The sequence below is a fragment of the Colletes gigas genome, unplaced genomic scaffold, assembly GCF_013123115.1.
Source record: "Colletes gigas isolate AHSC1104 unplaced genomic scaffold, ASM1312311v1 Colletes_gigas_Sc00002, whole genome shotgun sequence".
Lineage (NCBI taxonomy): Eukaryota > Metazoa > Arthropoda > Insecta > Hymenoptera > Colletidae > Colletes > Colletes gigas.
In genome coordinates this window covers 1,551,778-1,574,685 of record NW_025106631.1, presented here as the reverse complement: position 1 = coordinate 1,574,685, position 22,908 = coordinate 1,551,778, and the positions used below count along the sequence as shown (strand labels likewise).

Sequence of the window (22,908 nt, the reverse complement as noted above, 5' to 3'; positions counted from 1 at the left end):
CGATGTAACCTTCGAATGGTACAGGTATTCAAATATTATGCACGAACTTTGAATGATCGAGTATGCTTTGAAATCTGTACAGTAATGCTTGGGGAACAACAATTCTTAGAATCGTCGAAATGCTCGAGTACTCGAGTACGAAGGATAGAAGTCAATCGAAAGGCGAGATGGCGAAGTAGCGCGTTTGCAAAGTAAACATAGCAAGGGACAAGGGGAGTATCCTTGTTTCTTAGGTTCTTGGTTATAAAGTCGAGCCAAGGACCTAAACCGATGTTTTGCCTCTCGCGTCGTTTAGTTCGCAGTTATTGGCGTCGTCTCGGTTCTCGATAGCAGTTCGTTCTCGCGAGTCGTCGAAGTGACACGTTACTTACCTTTCAGAATCGACGGCGTGGCTCGTCGCGGGCTCGAAACGAGGCAGCGGCGAAGAAACAGAAGGAAAATAAGAGGCACGTACGGGTGCTGGGAACGCAGGACGAAAGAGGCGAACGGGTATGTCCGAAAGCCGGCGAACGAGAGGATGTCGCAGCCTCCTCGTCGCGAACGCTCGTGACGTTTGGATTGGTCGGGGAATGGAGACGCTGTGTAGAAAATTGGAGAGCCCGGGGAGAACGGAGAAGACGAGGACGCGTATGTAGGAACCTGAACGGGTATTGGGAAGGTACGTGGATGAGGCTACAACAAAACAAAACACGATGAATGTCCCGATGTGCAAGCTGCAAGCAAAACAATGTAGGGAAGATCGATGGTTAGTCTTTGTAGCGTGCGCGAATTACTTGGATAGAGCGAACTATGTTTAATATTACGATCGACGTAAAATTATATTTTGGAAAGTAACGTGTAAAATCATTTCAATGTCCCCTCGTGAGCGTTACTCTATCCAAAGAATTCAGCGAGTATTTGATTAGAAATTAATAGCGGTATATAAATTAGTTAGTTATAGCAGTGGTTCTTAACCTCTTTACCTACGAATTACTAGATAAGAATTCATATTACATCAGAGAAGAAATCGAACAATTCCTTGATACAAGAAACAATGGTGACTTCAATAGATAACATTGATATTTTTAGATATAATCTACAATACAAAAATATTTATTTAATATTTTCCTACAGGTTCGTGGGCCTTCAGAAATCAATCTGTGTAGCTCTGGTTAAAAACCACTTAATCAGAGGGACTGTTGATCGTTAATTTACCTTGACAGTGCCGCGAGATGCGCTAGAAGCGGGCGAGCGTCACGTCCTCGGCGAACGAAGAGAATTTATCCATATCTTGTGTTAGCGTGAAGGAGAGAAACACGTTTCCGTTAATATCCGAAACGAAATTCCTAATTGCAGGCGACAGTGATCCGTCCTTCGATCGATTTGGAATTGCTTTGACCTAAAGACCACTCCAACCTCACGGTCCTTTCAAACTTAACGCGTTAACTATTATTTTGTTGGCTTTGTGACAGGAATTTAATTATTTTCTGTGACCCATAAAACTCAACAAACCGTGTGCTATATCTGCATCACCATTTTTAATACAGCACATACTTTTAACAATGTACAAATAAAACCTATCAAATGAACCGAATATTTCGAATAACATGCACTGGTATTCCATTTAACCGGAACCGTCTGGAGACAAACAATTTCTATAATTGGATCTTTCATATAATAGTTCGCTAATTCATCCCACTATCTATTCATTTTACCGTTCAAATAACCGTAGTCTGCGTTCAGATAAGCGAATTCAATTATACAGATCGGTTAATTGGGCACCGAGTAAATGGAGTTCAAATAAACGGGGTTCCACCGTGTTCGAGCTGTGTGTGTGTGTCTCTCGACAGGGAGGTGCAGACAACGCGACACCGTGTTCCATAGTTTCGTTCTTTGTTCGCAAATACGAATATAAAAAAAAGGTTAACGATCCAAATCGATCGAAGGAATCATCGAGGCCCTGTATGGCGACTCGGGGCTCGAGATCGGCGTGGGAAAGATTGCGTGTGCGTTTTTTCGAGAAGCCGGAAGGTGGGTTCGGCCTCGTACTACACCGGCGGTCGTCTTACGGGCTCTTCGGGGCTCGAGAGCCTCGAGAGCCCAGCACACGGGGTCGAGAAACGGTCATAGTTCTATTTCCGTCGCTCGTGAATCATTCCCGGTTCACCTATCTCTCCTAACGTCGGGTTATAACGCCCGTTATACGGCCCGCTGAAAGATGGCGCGTCCCTGATAAAGTTTCCCCGCGGATGATTTCGTGGGGAGACCGTTAGCACGATGAAAACTTTCGCGACGCGAAAGAAGAGGACCCCGTTACCCTTTCAGTTTTCAGTTTTCCGTTTTCCGCGCCTTTCAGCGGGTTTGGGACCTCCTCGACCCGTTCGACAAACTTTCCAGGCTGTTAAGCGCCCGGTGGAGACGGTAACGATCCGTATTTCGGGACCGTTCGCGTCCTCGAAACGAAATTCGACCGTCTTCCGGTCGCCAACAAGCGACGTAACGACGGAAACTTGACCAGAGAATCGTCACTAAACGGTCCCGGTTCCTCGGACTTCCAACGCGATAAATTCCTCCGCGGTGAAGTTTCAACGACTCTTGGGAATCGCTTTAACGATACTCCCTGTTGTCAGGGTCCCCCTTCGAGTTAAAATTTAGAGATTCCTTGCGGTGGTTTCGACACTGCGTCGACGGGCGTTCCATTCAGAACTTTATTGCTCGACACGTTCCCTGCAATACCGGGGCTGCATGGTCGCATTTTATGAAACCTTCGTTACGCGCTAATAGGATATCTTCCTTCGTCTAGGACACCTCTGTACACTTTTTACAATATTTCCCAGATATAATCAACTCGATAACCAAGTTATTTTCTCTGAAATCGCTCGAAACATCCACCGTATCGATGATTATAATTTAACAAGCGATTTTTGGAAAAGACCCATCAGTCTATCTGTTTACCAGAAAACTGTGGTAAACGTTGGTCGAACAGAGGCGTTGCTCGATCGTTTAGGTATGATTCCACTGAGGCAACACTATGCGACCTGTAGCATGCTACTTGTCATTAACTGACGACATTGCTCGACATGTTCAATCTTGTCGATTCGAACAATATCAAATAATCCCGCATTTCTTTATTTTGGAAAGGAAACAAATGAATGTGTAGCAAATACACATGCCAAGTGTCTACATAACGTCGATTTCATGTTGCATGCGTCATTGCCGCATGCTACATGTTGCCTCAGTGGAATCATGCCTTTAGAAAGTAAGCATCCCCCTAATCCAGACGCGACAATCTATCAGCCTCGTTGGCGCCGTACCGTCGATAGTTGAGCGCGATTCGTGCACGGTACAGGATTAACTCCGACCTGATTGGCGGATCAACCGATTTCAATTAACTAAAAATTACTCCGCGGCCATACCGTGGGCGCCTGATCCCCAAGATCGAGATCTCGGTACGCGCGAGCGGATCGGAGGCGATGCTCGATCGGCCTGCAACGCGGCATTCGAGTGTATAACGAGACGATAGCCCGGCCAACGGGGGGTAATACGTATCAGACTACATTTCACGGTTGATCGAGGCCCGGTTCGCCGCCATAGACAATTTCCCAAAGGGTTCCAGACCGATATAATGGGGGTGGCCAAGGCATATACCGCGGCTACGTAACTCTATCGCATTAGCGCCGACCCAGCTGCCGGTTGGGAGAGTGGGGAGAGACTTGAATTCGTCAATGGCTCGTCCGATGCCTCGGTATCGGGGTTAATCGGGGCTACTCGACGTCGAAGGGTCAATTTACGAATTGTGCTTCGCGGCACGTACGACGATCGTGCCACTTTGCGATCCTCCGTCCTCCTCCTTGCCACCGAAGATGTATACGGAGCTCGAAAAGGGCCTCCTTCGACGCCATTGAAAGGTACGGCCACGAATCTCGTTTAGATCCTCGCGCTTCTTGGAAACTTTCTCGTTCGGATTTATTTGTTGCGGCAGTTTGCCCGGATAATCCGCCATGTTAACTCTCTTTCTCGCGGTCGCAAGCTGATCTATTGTACCGTCGATCGTGATGTATTTAAAATACAGCCCTAACCCTTTGCACTCCTATGTCGAGTGTGGCTCGACAACAGTTTTTATCTCAGGAGTTTTTTATTTAATTGAATTTGTTCCTCTATTTGTTTCAATTACCCCATTTTTTACTTAACGTGAATTTCAAATAAAACACTTGGAAGCGTTGGGAGCTACTGGCAACAAAATTGAAATATAATTCGAAGTGCAAAGGGTTAATCTATCTTCAATTTTTAATCTTCACGCGATCGTGCTCGACTCTAAGCCGCATTTATCGAGGTATCACTGTGTTCTATTCTACAAATAGCAGAATCGTTCAGTCATTAGAATGGCGATGATGTATTTTTACTTCCATTTATGATTCCAGACCCCTCGAATTTTGGTATATCGGCCATTGCGCGTGAACAAAAGGAATCGTCCGCATGCACCGTGGAGGGCTTGGAACTGTCTGACTCCGTTGATGAGCGATACGCGACAGTGGCTAACCGCTTGGCTAGGTTCGGTCCCGGCGACCGTCCCTCTCAGTCGTTATAGTTTAATGCGTCGGGCGGGCGTCGTAATGCGGATTCATTGTCTGCGAAAGCGTCGGGGCGGTCGCTCGCGCGTGTAAACATCGCGTACTCTCGGCAACGGGCGAAGGAATCCTGCGACCGTGTCTCTGAACCCATATACTCCCGACCTCCTTATATCCGAGCGCCATTACCCCCGGGGACATATGTCCTTATACCGGCTCCGTGAGCTTTAATGAAAGCCATAAAGCGCTCTTCGGATCGTGCTTGCGGCGCTATAGCCGGCTATACTGGTTGCCGCGATGGGGATATGCGGTTCGTAGCCCAGGGGCTCCAAGGTCGAGTACACCCTTCGCGAAAGGGCTATTAACAATTGAACCGACGACCAGAATAACGGTTCCGACTCGACGAAAGTATCATTATTGCCAGTAATGAGATCGACGTGGTACGTTGTTCGACGAAATGTCAAGTTGAAAAGTCTGTTACACATCCCAATTTCTTGTAACCGCAAAATTGTAGCCCAGTGGTAAAAAAATGTTAATTTCAAATTCAAATTCAATTCAAGTATATGAAAATTGGTGACAAGTATATTGTAAGCAACCTTTAGGTTTGTAATGAACGAGTGCAGTTACATTATGCGAGAGTTTCGATCAAAGGCATTGCCGACTATGTGTGTGTGTTTCGCGCGAAGTATGCATTTAGAAGTTGTTCATTTTATTAGTTAATAATAATTTAGTTACGTTCGAGTCAGCTTTCCGTACAAAACATTGTATTAAGATATTAAAGGGAAAGTATCTAAAATATCTTATAATATCTTGATAATTTCAATGAAAGCTACATCGATACTTGTTTGATACATCAACACGATCCCTTAGAATTGATACGTATACATATATCTTAATGAATATGTCATTGGATTGGTCCTATTAGTAGGCTCGGATGCCCATGAACCTTGCAGTTGTCGACTAATGGATTAGGTTTGGATTACGTTTGTGTCAGGTCGCGCTCAGCTCGGGGCAGAATTATGGTCGGGACAGCTTTGGGTTAGATTCCTCCGCTGATAGCGAAAATAGTGTGGCGAAAGGGTCGAAGATTGCCCACATAACTATTATTCGAAAGTGGTCCACACGTTCCTCGTTTTTCTAGTATCAATTTTCCACGATCTTCTCATTATATGGACGACATACCATCTTGAAGATTCAGAATCAAAAAAAAATATAGAATAATTTGAAATTAAAGCCTAAAGTTTACGCCGAGAGATATCAAGCGACTCTAATTTTCATCGATACGTATTGCGACGAGAAACGAATACTTCAGCGTCCACGTCATAGAATAAACATGGTAAATATCAATTATAAACTCTCCGTGTATTTCGTTGTTATTCCACGCAAATGAAAATTCGATCACTTAATTCTGCGCAATTGCATTGTTTATCTGATCGTGTAATCCGATCAAAACGTCCTTGAAGCGTTTATTACTCACTCGTGATGCCTCCGCGTCGAGAATTTTAATCGTAAATATTACCGCGAGTCGATAAGTATTCCTTCCTAATTGACGTTTCCATAATCAACGTTGCTTTCGAGCACAAAGCAGAATTTCATACGCTTTAAAAGCTTTCCGTCCGGGACGGAATTTCTCCGACAAAATTTCGTTCCGGGCGGTCTATTTTTGGGAACAATCGAGGTGTTAATAGTTAGCGGGCCGCCTTGCACAGTGTCCATGAATCCAACGCCCGTACGAGTAACGAGTTAACGCGCAGTTGCGAAACTTGTTTGTACGTTCTTTTTCTTCGTCGATACGCGCTGGGAACGACAGCTTTTCGGGTGTCAAAAGCACGCGATCCGCTGGAAAACGTTTTTCCCTATCGAACGCCGGCTCAGATTGTTCGAAACGCGGTCGAAATTCGGGCAAAGCAGCCTCCAATATTCTAATCTCCGACATCATCAAGCACTCGACTCGACAACTGTTTAAATTATAGTATAAAGAATAGAAATTTTACAAGTATCAACTGTGACAATTTTCTAAATAGATCTTATTTTATTCTGTTATTTTAGGTTTTCCTGAAATCGATGCGTTCTCCAAGAATTTGGCGCGAAACCAGAAGCGTTTCAAATCGATCCTGAGCGTCGTCGAAGTGATAAGTGTAAGTACGACGCCGATGGAATACAATTTCGCGTGATCGAACAGCCCCCTCAAACATATTAATTTCGATTTAATCGTCGCAATCGTCGCAATCGTCGATACTCGGTTGTCTCGCCACGCTGTCGATGGGATTCCCTCTGTTCATACATTTTAATTTACTGACTCACCGTCGCGCGCGTTTTAATTCGTTCCTTTTGTTCCGCGACCGGATCCATCATCGTTCCCTGTTCTCTATACCAGACCCGACGCGAGCATTGTTGTAACAGCCCTTTGACGGTTTCGGTAAGCGAAGTGCACCGAGCGACAATTTATTCCAATTCCCCTCGCCCCTCCCCTCCCACAATGGATCACGCTTCTGCACGAACGTCTCTTTATTTAACGCTGGGTCGTTGAATTTTTACGATGGACATTACGTACGAATCGTTAAGAATCCTCTACACTTTGTCCCTTCGACTCTCTCCTGTTCTACATTGTCTCTCGCGATACCTTCTTAACGCGATAGGTCAAGGAGAGTAATAAACTACCTTTTGTATCGGACGAGATCCAGAACATATTTCTTGGCGTCTGCTTGTAACTTTGCCCACGCGTTGGGCGTAGACGATTGCCTGTTCTAGCAGAAACCGTAACTTTGTTACGTCTCGTTGCGTTCAGGATCTGAATCTTTCCCCCTTTTTCCATATAATTATCATTATCTAATCGTGAGAAAGATGTATAATATAACAGGAGCAGTCGTATATTTTACGAAGAATTTTGATGACAAAAGGATTATCAGGCTTGTCTATCAACCTGCAATTGTAATCCATAGAAATATTTCACGTCGAAACGTTGCCTGCGTATATTCTTCCAGTTGCACGCGGAAGTATTTGGGAAATCGAGGTCAAGACAGTTCTCGTCGCAAACGTTCCTGTTATCGGGTCGAAGTTTCGAGAGAGACCGACCGTATTCTCCAGGAACGATACTATGTATAAAACGGGAATCGATGTTACTGCTCGACGATAAATATAAAATACGTTCTTTAGCGATCATCCGCCGCGGCTTAAAGTCGTCGTTAGACCTCGTCGAAAGGCCCGTAGAAAAATTTATCGAAACAATTCGACGCGTTTGTTGGCGCAAAAGTCGAATCGTCGTGCTCGAGGCGCTTTCGCGACGAAGATATCGAGTCGTGGCCGAGGATGGAGCCGTGCACCGCCATTCGTACGGAGCGTGTTCGTATTTCGTTGGCAACAACGCCGCGTAAAACGAGAACCGATGGCCACGCGGTAAACATAAAACACGTATTCGAGTAAATTATTGCCCTCGACTATCCACTAGAAAGACACTCGAAAGATGATCGCGGAAAAGCTAGAAAGTCAAGGTTACTTCTTCGTTCGAAGTTGCAACGTTCTCAACATCCTAATACTTGGTAAATGCGATAGTTTTCGCGTAATCGTGTTCCAAAGCCAAAGCATCGCTACCATCCGCGGTTTCCTGAGCGAGAAGATGCATAGAAAGGTGAAAGAAGCGAAAAGATGATGGGGAAAGAAGGAAGAAAGAGGGGTTTTTAAAGTAAGACAAATGGGCCTCGATAGGAGGGTGGCCGAGTTGCCATGAGTGCCCGGAATAGACGAAGGAAAACTGCAGGCCCGTTAGAACCTCTCGGTACTCCAAGGATAACTGCCGAAGAGTGGTCCAGAGGATCATCCTTCTTCGGTGGCGCGGCATTTTTTCGATCCTGAATCGATTCCCTCGGACTCGACTGTTCCTTTTTACCCCTTTCGCGGAAGAATTCCTCTTTGTTTTTCCGAATAGGATGCTTTGGGTTTATGATTTACTTCTATCGTCTGAGAAAATTTACTGAAGACAGATCTATACAAGATTAAGGCCTATCGTTTTGAAATATCTCGTCAAGGTCGTCGATCTGAACGACTCCTTCCTATGTTACTAAATGGTCTGATCCTAAAAGACGCTAAAATAATGAGGTGTAAATTGAAATTTCGATAAACACAAATTTCCAACTGTCCCCATCCTAGCGGAAAATGGTGAAAAATTGCTGGCAGGTCGTACTGTTGTTGCAAAACCATAAATCCTATGTCCGAGCAGTGCGTATTGGCTCGGTGCACGGGTCATTACGCAGCATTGGGGGCGAGTTTGTGCGATAAACTACCCCCGAAATGCAAGGAATCGGTCGACAATGTCGCGGAGCCATCGACGGAGTATCATTCTACTCGGGGTGAACGACCCGAGCGGCCCTTGTAACGATTCGGTTCATCGTCGAACGGTCGCATAACCGGCTAAATAGCTGGCAGGAGGATTTTCACGCGGGTACGTGGCTCGTAAAAGCCCGCCGCCGCGTAGTTCTCTCGTATAATCCTGCGGCCGCGGCCGCTCCCGCCCACGCTTTACGACCGTTTCACCTCCGCGTCGAAATGACATAATGCAAAGCGAACCAAGATTTACATCCCATTTGCCTTGCTTTCCGCGATTGTGCGCGCACGGGACCAACCCGGGTACTTCCTATTCGTATTTCGGATTTTCTGCCTTTGTCCCCCGCCTCTCCCACCCCCCCGGGCCATTGTTTTGCGCCACGGAATTATTTCGTTTCGGGGCTCGCGTCGACCGACCCTCTTCCCCGCGAGCGTAATTACCGTCGCCCACCCCACCTTCGCGTTTTTCGCAACGACACGTTGCGCCGCCACGATATACCTTTTTTTCTCTCTTTACGGGATACTTGTTGCTCATTTTTTTCGCCGTTCCCCGCTCGTAATTGCGTTTTAACAGTCTCTACGTTTTCCACGTTCGTCCCTTTACCGCCTCCCATCGAATATATATTATTTATTCGAGATTTTTATAATATTCTGTAGATTTTTATTCCTCCTCTATTTATCGAATGGGTTAGAAACGCTCTACATTCGACTGTATTGACACAAAATTGTCATTTTGTCTTAGACAGAGGATTAGACAATTTATATATACGAATGAAATTTCAAGGAAGCATTTTTGGCCACACATTAGACTCTCGGTTAGGAATTTTTTTTCTCGAAAATGCGTAGGATTTTGAGAGTATGTGTATTAACCAAAAATCATTGTAATTGACCCCTGCAACGGCAAATAATTTTTTCAGAACGATTTAAAGTTTTCTTTTTCGTCGAAATATTTAGACACCTACTCGAATTTTTTTCTCGAAAATGGGTAGAATTTCGAGGATATGTCTAATGACCAAAATTGATTGTAATTGACCCCCGTAATCGAAAATAATTTTTTCAGAACGATTTAAAATTTTTCTTTTTCGTCGAAAACTTTAGACACCTACTCGAATTTTTTTCTCGAAAATGGGTAGGATTTCGAGGGTATGTCTAATGACCAAAAATGATTGTAATCGACTCCTTCAATTAAATATAATTTTTTTAGTACGATTCGAAATTTTTTAATTTCGTCTAAAAATTTCAATCATCACTCGAATTTTTTTCTCGAAAGTGGGTAGAATTTCGAGGGTATGTCTATTCACCAAAAATGCTTGTAATTAACCCCTGCAACTAAGTATAATTTTTTTAGTATGATTCGAAATTTTTTAATTTCTTCTGAAAATTTCAATACGTATTCCAATTTTTTTCTCGAAAATGGATAGAATTTCGAGGGTATGCCCAATGACCAAAATTGATTGTAATTGACCCCCGTAACCGAAAGTAATTTTTTCAGAGTAATTTGAAATTTTTTAGTTTACTGTCGATTTGTATAGCTCGTATGTGGTAGCGAGTGTGTGTGCGTTTTCAACCGGTCTTATCCGATGCTCGGGTCCCGGAACAAAGGGCGTCGGGCGCGCCCTTCGTGATCCGTCATCGACGCGCGATCTCGATGTAACGGTCTCTTGCACCGGCGCCGATCCGCGCCGTGCCGGATGACGACGAAATGCAAAACGAAGATTTGCATCCCAACTGGCTTGCTTTACGCGGCGGTGCCCACCGCAGCCGCGAAACGATCGTCCTCCCGTTCGATTATGCGAACGTCCGCGACGTCACGGACGACGTGCACCGCGCGGCATAATTTCACGGCTACGTACGCGATGCACGCAAGACAACAGGGCCCCTAAGTTACGCCCCGATAGACGCCCACGCTTTTCAGATTTTTGTTTTCTTTTTTTATACACAGGCAATCCCATTTAACTCGAACACGAGTTATTTGTCAACCTTTTCGTTGTTCAATTCATTTCACTATATTTTTCATTGGACAATTTGATAAGAAACTGCAACAGAACTTGCAACACCACGAAATATGGTCGTTTAAAGTTTGTAAATATTCTTTGGCAATCAAGGTGACGATTTCTACCAACTTCGACGGACCGAAAATTATGTACGAAATAAGTCCCTGTAAGTACCACCGAGTCTACAGAATTTAATCGAACATGCAAATATGGATCGGGTCGTAGCTTTCGATAAATCCTATCGTTGCCACGACTCGTATCGATCCCCCAGATGCACCGTTGCGCGCTATTTGCATATCGTTTTTTCATTCGATTCGCGCGCGCCCTGCTCCCCAATCAATCACTGTAATCGTTTAACGTTGATTCCGACGGCAAACAATTCTCCGTGCCCGCGTTTGAAAAAATCCCGTTTCCGTAATCGTCGAGTAGAATATTTCGGCGCCGCGACAAAGCCGCCGGTTCCTCTTTCGTTGCCCAATCCGCTATTAATAGAGCTCCTTTGGATAGCACGCGCGACAGACTGGTATCGAGGACCGTTCGTGGACCCTTCAAGGTCTCTCTATCTTTAAAATAATCATTTCCCGTTTGTCCTTCCGCGTCTTTTTTTCGCGCGATCGTTTCTTCGCCGGCGGAGCACCTGTTCCCCGGGACGAAAAATTAGTCGTTTATTTTCCCGCGATTATTTTTAACGAAAGAATCGCGTGGTCTCGTTCGACGAATGCTCGAACAGCCTCGACCGAATATTGAATTTCTCTCGGGCGGTTCCTCTGGAATTTCTCTTTCCATTCGAGATTAAAAATTTCTGTTCTTTCGTTTAATTTTTACACACGTTTATTAGAATCGCTTCGTAATAGTTTCGAAAAAATATTATTTCCGAGCGTTCTCGTTCCGTCGTGGAAAATATTTACTCTCGTCCCGCTAGCGCGAATGTTTTCAACCTCGTATCGAAATCGTCGCCGCTTCGCCCGGTTATGTTTTCGCGGACGTGTTATTATCAATCGTATTTTTCGAAGTCCGCACGATTCGCGGAGTATCGATCCCCCCCGTACCGGGTGAATTATTAGCTGCACGGTGGGTCGCGTCGATTCGTAATGCATCGCGTGCGCCCCGAAGCTCCATCGAGCACGAAATTTCTATCGACTGGCGAATTTTTCAAACCGCGAAAATCGCCACGCGCGACCCTCTGTCGTCGTGACCGGCTGCTCGAACAAATAGTCGGAAATTTTTACGATTTTCGCGACCACGCGGCTCGGCTGACGGACCGAGAAGAATTCGAAACGATGGTATCGATGCGACGGGAAACGCCAAATTTTTCCAACTACCTCTAACGATCTTCTGCTTTCTGGGACTCCATTCCCCCCCCTTTTTTTCCTTTTTATCTACGAGCTGAATCGCGTTCCCGTGCGTTGGCCTCGCAGTGCACGCAACACCAAATTTGGAAACATTAATCATCGTTGCACGATTGCATCGTACGTTCACCGAGTCAAGCTTGGACATTATTGAACCATAGCGTTTGAAGAATGATCCTTAAACCCTTTGCACTCCTGTGAAATAATTTTTCCAGAACAATTTCAAATTTTTTTTTCCCGTTGAAAAATTTCACACCTTCTCGAATTTTTTTCTAGAAAGTGGGTAGGAATTCAGGGGTATGTGTATTCACCAAAAATGATTGCAATTGACCACCGAAACCGGAAATAATTTTTTCAGAACGATTTGAAATTTTTTTTTTCGTCGAATTTAGGCACCTGATTAGATTTTCGGTAAGGAATTTTTTTCTCGAAAATGCGTAGAATTTCGGGGGTATGTGTAATGATAAAGAATGAATATAATTGACCCCTGTAACTAAATATAATTTTTTTAGTGTGATTTTAAATATTTTAATTTCATCTGAAAAGTTCAGTACCTACTCGAATTTTTTTCTCGAAAGTGGGTAGGATTTTGGAGGTATGTGTATTCACCAAAAATGATTGTAATTGACCACCGAAACCGGAAATAATTTTTTCAGAACGATTTGAAATTTTTTTTTTCGTCGATTAGATTTTCGGTAAGGAATTTTTTTCTCGAAAATGCGTAGAATTTCGGGGGTATGTGTAATGATAAAAAATGATTGTAATTGACCCCTGTAACTAAATATAATTTTTCCAGAACGGTTTGAAATTTTTTAATTTAATTGTTAATAACTTTTCAACGAGGCCTCAGTCAAGAAACTGATATTCTTCATTTTCGTCTTATTTTGGCCTCTAGAATCTCCTATTAAAATTTTTCGTTCACTAAAAGGGTTAAATAAACTTGCTGTTATTTGTTTAAAAAAATGTTGATTCTTGGTTTCATTGTAGGAGTGGATAAATGGCGAATAAAAATGTGGCGTCGAATTGAGGGTTGCCGCGCGAGCAGAACCGCGGCTCGGACCTAATTTGACGTCGAGGACGAGCAGACGGGAATCGCACAATGGAAAGCGGCACGAGCGACAGGCAATCGGAGTCTCGGTCGCGGTTAATACGACAAGACTAATGAGAGGGACACGTCGTCGGGATGCGCATTCGAGTCCCGTTTCGGATACGATCGCTCGAACCAGCCTCTAATTAAGGCGTTAATGAAGAGCCCCGGGTGGGGTGAGGCCGATCGCTTTCCTCTTTCAGCTCCACGTTCGTGACTTTTCTGTACGGCGAGCCACCCTCCGGGACACAGGGTACCGAGAAGGGTGGCCGATTGTCGGGGCCGAGAATTAATCCTACGCGCGATGAACGATGGCTGGGGAAGTACGCCTATGCACGCGCGTCCGCTATTGTGCTCCGACCGCCCAGGCTTGCCCGTTAATTAAATCATACCTAAATAGGGACCTTTGTTTTCCCTACGCGAAATTTCCAGGGATAAACCGGCCGCGACACAGTTTGACGCTCCCGAGCACGGAGCTGGCTAACGTTGGGCGTTTCCACGGAATTTCGTTGGCAAGGCGTCGGGGAAAATTTCGCAGCGAACGGAAATGAACGTGACAATTTAATATTAGTGGTCCCGTTTAGAACACACCTTTCACGCTGGATTTACAGCCCTTCGTTGCACGCCTATTTTTATCGATTATTCTTTTTTTTTTCGTAAATTAAAATATCCAGATTTAACCTACTGCAAAAGCCTTGAATGAACATTTAGGATTCGATGCATAGCGTCGAAAGAATTAGTTTAGTCACGCGACGCCTCGGGAACGAGTCCTCCGGGCGGGTCGAGCGTCACGCGGACGTTTTTCGACGTCCTTAATCGTCGATTCGTGGACCGACGGGACACCGTTAAATTTCGATTATCGAGCAAGGGCCTCGGGGGAGGCGGAAGGGCGACAGAGCCAACGAGGAGAGCAATCAATTCCCTTTTACCGATTTACCGCGACAATGCAGCCACCCCTTTGCAGTCCGTCCACCCTCGGTGCCACCCTCCCTAGCCCCCCTTTCTGTACTCCACCCTTTTCTGTGTCGGTCACCGTATACACGGGCAGAGGAGGTTGAACGACCAGCGCATTGAAAATTCTCTGTGATTCGACGCAATTCATTAGTCCATCGGGTCGGCCGTGTATTTATGCAGGCCACCAAGTCGTTACCGGTGGTGATTTCAGTTTGCTCAACAGTCTGGCTAATGTGCGCGCGAATCGTCACGCGAATCCGTTGCGCCACACTCGGTAACGTATTTCGCGCCACGGGATGACGATAACATAATTTAAATAAGCGTACAAAAGCTTACAACTATTTCGGAAAAGTCGATCCACCTACAGCGATCGTTAGATGGGTCGAGAAGCTATATTTTAATTCGTTAAATGAGCCGTTCATTTTGAAAGTGGCCTAACTCCATTTTTCAATTTTTTCCGGCTACCATGGTTACATGTACAACCTCATGTTATTTATCGGTAAAGCATTTCAGGTTGCTTATATTCCGAGCAAATACGATCATTCTTGACACATCAGTTTTCACATATTATTCACTTAATAATTGCCACTGTTTTAATAGGAACTATAAATTTAACATCCTTAGATACACTCAAGCAGTATGACTCATTAGTATCCTATACGTATATTTTTAAATTCATTGAAACGCAAACCCTTAAATATCTCGATTTGAAGATAAATGGACTCAGGCCACTTTCAAAATAAACGGGCCAAATTGTCTGTATTCGTTTGGCGTATAAACTGGAAAATATCTCGAAACGTGTTAGTGTTAGTGTTAGTGTTAGGATAAATATAATCCTTTATAGAACGCGAGAGGTATGGAAGCTGTTCCGTAACTTCCGCGCCATTGTTGTCAAGTGACTGTTGAAATGACCATTGTAGCGCGGCACACAATAGAAGACATAAAACTTTTCCTGACGTCACGGGCGCAATAGCATCCGATTGGTAGAACGACATCGACGATTCGCGTTTTACCAACCGGAAGCCTGCGTGCCAGAGACGTCGGGACCAAGTCTCTCGCACCTCCTATTCCACGCGAGTATAAATAAAAGAGAAAAACCATTGGAAATACGAGTTGTATTGGGTCAAACATTATAGCCTTCGTCCAGCAAAATTACTCTGTTCACATACTCGCATTATTGTAGTAAATTAAGTACTAGTAAATTAATAACTTTAACACTTTGACTGCCACGTGACCCATATATGGGTGACAGAACTCTTAACAGTAGAACTGTAATAATCAATTCTCAAGTTGAAATGTTAAAGAAAATAAATTTTAATAGGCTTCTACTACGACAACTTTTAAGTTGTGTAGTTTACGATTGCCTAAAATGAAAGTTTTGATCTCGTTGACAATTTTAGGATTTTAGACTGGCAGTCAACGTGTTAATATTTCTTCGATCTGCAATCGTCGCTTTCTCGTAGGAATGTAATTTAAAAATGTTCAAAAAACAGGAAACAGCACTTGTTCCTCCGTGCTCCTTCGCGTTTTTTAATCAGACGAAACGCGATACGTATCGCACGGGGCGTGTTCGTTTACGCGATTGAAAATAATGACGCGATTTCGGGGTGTGTGTCCCCACCCTATTATCCCCCGGGAGGGGGGAGAGGATTTAAAAATATCACGGAAATATTTGGAATCCAATTTAAAGTGGAGCTGCCGTTCCCGCGCGAAGAACTCTTCCCCACCCTGGCTGTTTCTCCAATAAAGGCGAACTTCGTTTCACCGAACGTTACGCGAGCTTTTTGCGATCTTTCCGTCGTTGCCCGCCGTCCTCGTTCCTATCGCGAACAGTTTTTCCTTCGATTCGCCGGGCACAATGGCGAAAGATCCACGCGACCCCTTGTCTCTGGCCAGTGGATTTTAAGCCGTGATTTCCGCGCGACAAATCGGTCCCGGTTATCCCGAGAATTCCGAGACCCGAGATTGCGGTATTGGAAAAATTGTTATTTCGTCTGGCGCGAGCCACGGAATTTCTACGGATTGTTTGGGGAAACCCCTTATCGACGGGGAAGTGAATTTTCCGCCGGAGAAACTCGATTTTCTCTCGCGTTGTTCTGAATCCAATAATTCGCAAACATACTTTGCTCGAAAATTTTTATTTAAGATTAGTCTAACCCAGACCTAACCCAGACCTAACCCAGACCCAAGTTCCGTCATTTTCTGGGACCATCAATTTTTAAGAACCATTCATAGCTTGTTACTCCTTCTAATTGTCGTGATCTAATAGTCAAATATCAGAAGTTAAATGTCCTAGATACTTTTAAAAATTTTGTCGCCTGTTTCTTGTTTTTCAATGAGCGTCTTCGTCATCCATCTTCAACGTCGACCACCTCGTATTATAATTATCGTGATCTAATAGTCAAATATCAGAAGTTAAATGTCCAAAATTCTTTTAAAAATGTTGTCCCCCACCCCTTTCTGATCAGTGTCATCGCCAAACGACTGTTTCTTGTTTCTCGATGAGCGTCTTTGGCCGTCGACCCAGATTTCGATCCATCTTCAGCGTCGACCACCTCGTTTGCAGATCTCCGAAGATCCCCAAATTAGACGAGCCACGGTAGGGTCGAGAGCACGTCCTGTGCGTCAAAACGTGATCGCGTCCGCTGGACACCGGGGCTCGAAATCACGTACTCGAGGTCTGGAGGTTCCTAGAAGCGAGAGAACGTCAGCACGAACGTCCCCCGGGATGGATGTACAGGACGTTGACGCATGAATTTCGGCTCGCCCGCAAATAAAGTTACCCCTAGTTCGACGTTCGTTTTCGAGCGGTAGTTCTACTCGCCGTAAAAGGCTTTCTTTCGCTGGACGAAACGTGTAAAAATTTATTTACGAACGTTTTAATTATTCGCACAATATTCGTTTTATATTTTTTAAGATTACGTAATTCTGGGGGGGATGTTCCCAGGTACTCGCGACATAAAAATAGAAACAGCTTCAGGATGCGAACGTCGGTAGAAACAGCGAACCCTCCCCTCCCCCTTTGGGCGATAATTAACGAGCATTCTTCGCGTTTTTTCATTTTCCGCGCCTTCGCCCGGGTTCGTCGGTTCGTTATTTTGACGGATCTCTTCTCGATAATTAGCGCCGCGATTAATCACCGCGTCCGCCGATTCGGCGACGTTCAAGGAATGTGTTATCATCCCGATCGAGATGTGAGAAATATCAGGGTTTGAACCCTTTGTCCCCCAACGGAATAATCGTAAAATATCTTCCCCCAAGAACGTGTTATGCTAGGATTTCTAGCACGATTACCGAATCGATCGCCATGATTGATACAATTGAGGAAGAAGTGAATCCAAAATATAGAGTAAACTTTCTCCGTTCGATGCTTCGTTCTCGAGATAATTGAATTTGAGAATTGTTGGGCATCCTCTCGAGTAAGATTTATCTGGCTCGTCTGACCATTAACCACTATTTCTACTTACATTTCACGAATCCCAGCGCAATGCAATATTCAAACTCGATTTTCTCGAAAACGAAGCTCCGTATGAAAAAATTTCACTCCACATTTTCAACCTATTGTTTCTGTTGAACATGCAAACGAGCCCTGTATTCCTTTCCCCCTCTACCTTCCTTACTTACTTCACTTCGCGCTTCTCTCTTGTCTTGTTGTCCATGTATAGACACGTGTTCAAACCGCTGTATTCTTTATTGCTAAATAAATCTTGTTTCGTCTTTAATCAAAACTGGGTATAGAACGTTATTTGAACATGACGAACCAACTGTTTCACGCAGAATCGAAATAAAATATCCGAGTACAGGGGAATCGTGTCATTGGGCGCTCAAGTTTATCGGAACTCGATGTCATTTTTCAACGTTGATTTCTTTGAAAAAAGGAACCTTCGTTCGACAAAATTTTATCCCGTATTTTACGCGTATTCAACCCTTTCAGGGTTCGAAAATAGCCAAGGTCGAAGAGCGAACGAATTCTCGCCGCGAAGCCCCAGCGGTCGCGCAAGGAGCAATTTCTCTTTGGGTACATGCACGAGACAGGTTTAATACAGCCGGGCTGCGTGGGCGTCGGTACGTTTTATTTCGCCGCGTTTTTCACGAAAATCGGTATCGCGTGCACCGGTCGACCCCCGTCAGCGTCGCCGAGGTAGGCAACGCGGTGGAAATAAGGCGCGCCAGAAATAAAGCGGACGATAAAAATCGCGCGTCGAAAATAAAAAGCTAACCGCGACCAATTTAACAAACGGGGCTGATTTTTCGGCGAGAAAAATTCTCCCCGTCGCGCTCGCTAACACAAACTTCACGGCCCCAGCTGCCCCCCGACAACAACTCCGCCACCGATCCGTGCAATTTCTCGACTCGCGTCTCTATAGCGTCGTCGGGGAAATTAATGCGGTTTCTCGGCGCAACGGCGTTACATTGCAACGCAAGTTTATTAAAAACATACGTTCCCGTCAGCGTCTCGGGCCCCGGTTATAGCATCGGCGCGAACGTAATTCGTAATGGCGCGCGATACAGCCACCACCGGTAGGCAGATCTCGTAAAAATAAATAAATAATCGCGTTCGAAACGACGTTCCTCGAACGGCGGGATCGAGCGGATCGACGTCACGAAATTATTCATACAGAACGATGGTTCCTTCAGCCGGTTTCGCATTAAATTTAAATCCAGCCGCGTCTGTTGCGAGTACTCGATTATATTTCACGAGGGGGTAACCCAGTAACTCGTTTCTATTTTCGAGCGGCTGTCAGCCGGGCGTTGTACATTAATTTATCGTTCGTTGGTCCGGGGCAACTTATCCATGAATTATCGCACTTTTAAATGTATTTTCACGGAGTAACAGGTTGGCCCGAACCCGGCCGCTCGCGCGTCGACCGCGCGAAAACTTTCCGTTGGCTCGGTTTACCCCTGGAAAACGCCAACTTTCGTGCCACACCTGACGTCTCTGTTCCCGTGAAACGTGAAATTTGCTCGCAATCCTACCCTCGAAACGAACGAAAATGGCGTCTGTCTAGATAAGGAGGTCAGATCGATTTCTTTGAAATTTTTTCCCGCAACTCCAAAAATTGCTAAAAAGCTTGAAATCGAACGAGGTTTTTCGACAGGTGTACCGTTCGTTTCGACGGGGAAGAATAATCATGACTCGCGTCTGGAGATTTTCATTTGACGCGGGCATGAAAAATATATTTAAATTTTGTTGGTTTTTCCCCCGGTGTTTTTATAGAATTGTTTGGCTTTAAATTGAAATTTTAATCTGGCAAACCTGCTGGCAGAACGCGGAGCAAACGAGCTGCCGTGGGGTCACGGACCAACGTATGGCGCGAGGATTCCGATTGATGGAATGATACCAGCGACGCCACATTTCTACCAAATGGAAGTCAACCATGTCATTCCACCGATCGGAAAACTTTATGCTTTTCGACAGCTTTTTGGTTCGCGTTGTTCACTGGATGACCGTGATTCGTGCCGTGGAAATCATTACTTTCTTTTAAACGCACTTTGTATAGCTTTTTTGGTGCCATTTTTCTATACAAAATATTAAATCTTGCCCCTGGTATAAGTAACTTCTCTTAAAACTATGTTTGTAAGTAGCATTAAGTGCGACGGACATTATTTAATGTTAACCCTTTTAGTGGCGAGCGAAAAACGGGTGCCTATGCGAAGAATACCGAGCCAATTTAACGAGTTTGTTATGGTTAGAAAAAAGCTCATAAAAACCAAACTAAGAATGATATTTACAAAATTCAAAAAGCAGCATATTACGAAATAAAGAAAGAATAAAGTAATGGCAATTGTATTTCAATATTTATTGCAAATCATATAAATAACATCATTATAAAATATGATAAAAAACATAGATGAGGCTTTGTTAAAAAGTACTGAATTTTTTTCTCGAAAACGCGCAGGATTTCGAGGGTATGTCTATTCACCAAAAATGACTGTGATCGACTCCCACAACCGAAAATAATTTTTCCAGAACAATTTGAAATTTTTTTTTCGTCGAAAAAAGGCACCTAATTAGATTTTCGGTAAGAAATTTTTTTCTCGAAAATGCGTAGGATTTCGGGGGTATGTGTAATGATAAAAAATGATTGTAATTGACCCCTGTAACTAAATATAATTTTTTTAGTGTGATTTTACATATTTTAAGTTCATCTAAAAAGTTCAGTACCTACTCGAATTTTTTTCTCGAAAGTGGGTAGGATTTCGAAGGTATGTGTATTTACCAGAAATGCTTGTAATTAACCCCTGCAACTAAATATAATTTTTTTAGAATGATTCGGAAACTTTTAATTTTGTCGAAGAATTTCACATGTACGCGAATTTTTTTCTCAAAAGTCGATAGGATTTCAGGACTATGTCTAATGACCAAAATTAATTGTAATTGACCCCTGCAACTAAATATAATTTTTTTAGAATGATTCGGAAACTTTTAATTTTGTCGAAGAATTTCACATGTACTCGAATTTTTTTCTCGAAAGTGGGTAGAATTTCGAGGGTGTGTCTATTCACCAAAAATGCTTGTAATTAACCCCTGCAACTAAATATAATTTTTTTAGTACCATTCGAAATTTTTTAATTTCGTCTAAATACCTCATATACCTCAATACCTACTCGAATTTTTTTCTTGAAAGTGGGTAGGATTTTGAGGGTGTGTCTATTCACCAAAAATGCTTTTGCACTAAAATTAGACCCTTTATAATGTTTTACAAATTTTTTTTGAGACAGAGCTTTCTCCTAATGCGAAGAATAAGGCACCATCGCATACGCAACGATATATCGTCGTTTGGCACTAAAAGGGTTAAGATTACGCGAGCTCTATGTCGAGCCATTAGTCCAAATTGTAGTCCTGGTTATAAGTCAGCTTTTTGTACGTTTAGGTTTATTGTACCCCCTTGTATATATATTTATAATTGTTTTCTTGGCACAATTGAAGCTATCAATGGCGCGGATGAAACGTTAGATGACGTTGAATTCAAAAATTAAAAATCATTAACTTACGAAAAATCTATCGTTTATCGTATTTTCTTTGGTCGTAAGGATATCATATTTACGAAGTAACAGAAGAAAGTAAATTATCGTGGATAAAACCAACGATGAGGTTTATCGTATTCAGCGTTCGCCTCGAAGTGAATTTAAGATGGTTCATACGCACTGTACATATAGTCAAGTATGAATGCCGCGGCGTTTCCTTAACGGGAAGAGGACGTTAAAGAAGTAACAAGTGCGCAAGGTTTCGGTCGATCCTTCTTTTGTACGCGTACTCGCCATTGTGTCCTGTTGCCTTGGGACAGTGGGATTCTTCCGGAAGGGTTCCCTTTCAATGGCGCCCACTTGCCTCGAGAAACTCGAATTCTTTCGGAAGGGTTCGCCCTCGTGGCGGTAGAAAAATGATCGCCCAGACTAAGCGCTCGGAGAAGTTTCTCAATGTTCCTGGTCGTCGAAGCTCGAAGAAGCTTCTTTGAAGCAACGGTTAGATCATCCATGAAGATTTCTCAAGACAGGAAACCCAATAAAGACTTCGCGAAGCAAAAAAGAGAGCTTAAAAGATCGTAGACTTCGTTCACCGGGGGACTCAAATTTCTCTATAATAAAGTAATTCCGGAAATTAATTTCGTGGAAATTTCAAGAACACTTCCTGCTAACCGGTTACCGCCTCCAAGCTTTTTTTATCCATAGCTTTTCCGGCGACGATCAGTGAATACCGAAGTAGTCTCCGGTTCTTGGCCACCGATTTATCGATCGAAACCAACGTTGAAATATTTATGGAATTGAGAGAAGCCGTTCGAGCTTTTGGAGGAACCACTTGCGAGCAATCGTCCAAGAAGAGGACGTTCCAAGGATCGAATGAAAGATACTTGGAATTTGAAACAACGTTACGGAGATCGATACTTTAGAAAACAGAATCAATTTTATTCGAAAGTTTTGCACCTTGGAATGGCTGATCTATACCTTCCATTATTGGGTTAATGTTTATATTAATAATAACGAAGAAATCGACGAGGCACAATATTTTGCCCGTCTTCGAATCTGGAGAAGAGCAAACTGTGGGGGGGGATAGTTCCGTTGCAACTGTTCGTAACGCAGATTGATGCAAATAGCGAGGGAGTACTGCACGCACAAGGTCTTGGACGCGGCCAGACCATTTTCCAGCGAACTACTTTGTAGCTGGGTGTTCTTTGACGATTACGGAAGAAGGGGGGGCGTCGTCTCGTTCGCTTTCGCGTTGTTTTTCCGTATCCAGGAGGACGGTGGAACCGCGTCGGGAAGCTATTTCCAACGGCTAGACGAGCGAGCCGTCTCGAAACGACTTGCCGGAACGCAATAAGAGACCGAACAAGAGACCGAACGCGGAACTCCCCGGCTATGAAAATTTCTTATTGGCTTTCTTCGAGTATTCTTTCGTCGCCAAAGTCTATGAACTTTCGTCGAGGGGGGATTCAGAGACGGTAATCGAACGTAACGGAAGAGAGAGAAAAAAAAAAGAAATAAATGCACCTACCTTTTCGCGAGAAAAATCGAGGAAACGTAAAACTGACCCGTTGGAGTCCATCGTCCAGTGCTCGAATAATAAAAGTTTGCCATGCAGAGTTTGAGACGTTGAATACTTTTTTCCAATTGCAAAATGATCGCTGTTATTTCTCTGTGTTTTATACGAGCAT

General features: G+C 43.9%; 1 protein-coding gene across 1 annotated transcript in view; it reads right to left on the bottom strand.

Moving 5' to 3' along the window:
- Positions 1-424: 424 nt before the first annotated feature.
- LOC122398875 (protein vein-like) overlaps positions 425-22,908 on the bottom strand; it is a 339,794-nt gene continuing 317,310 nt past the window's right edge. Inside the window, exons 6-7 of the mRNA XM_043399138.1 lie at positions 1,195-1,269; positions 425-713 (exon numbers count right to left, since the gene is read on the bottom strand). Coding sequence (XP_043255073.1) covers positions 1,217-1,269 — 53 coding nt within the window. The 3' untranslated portion in view covers positions 425-713; positions 1,195-1,216. The remainder of the gene's footprint in view (positions 714-1,194; positions 1,270-22,908) is intronic.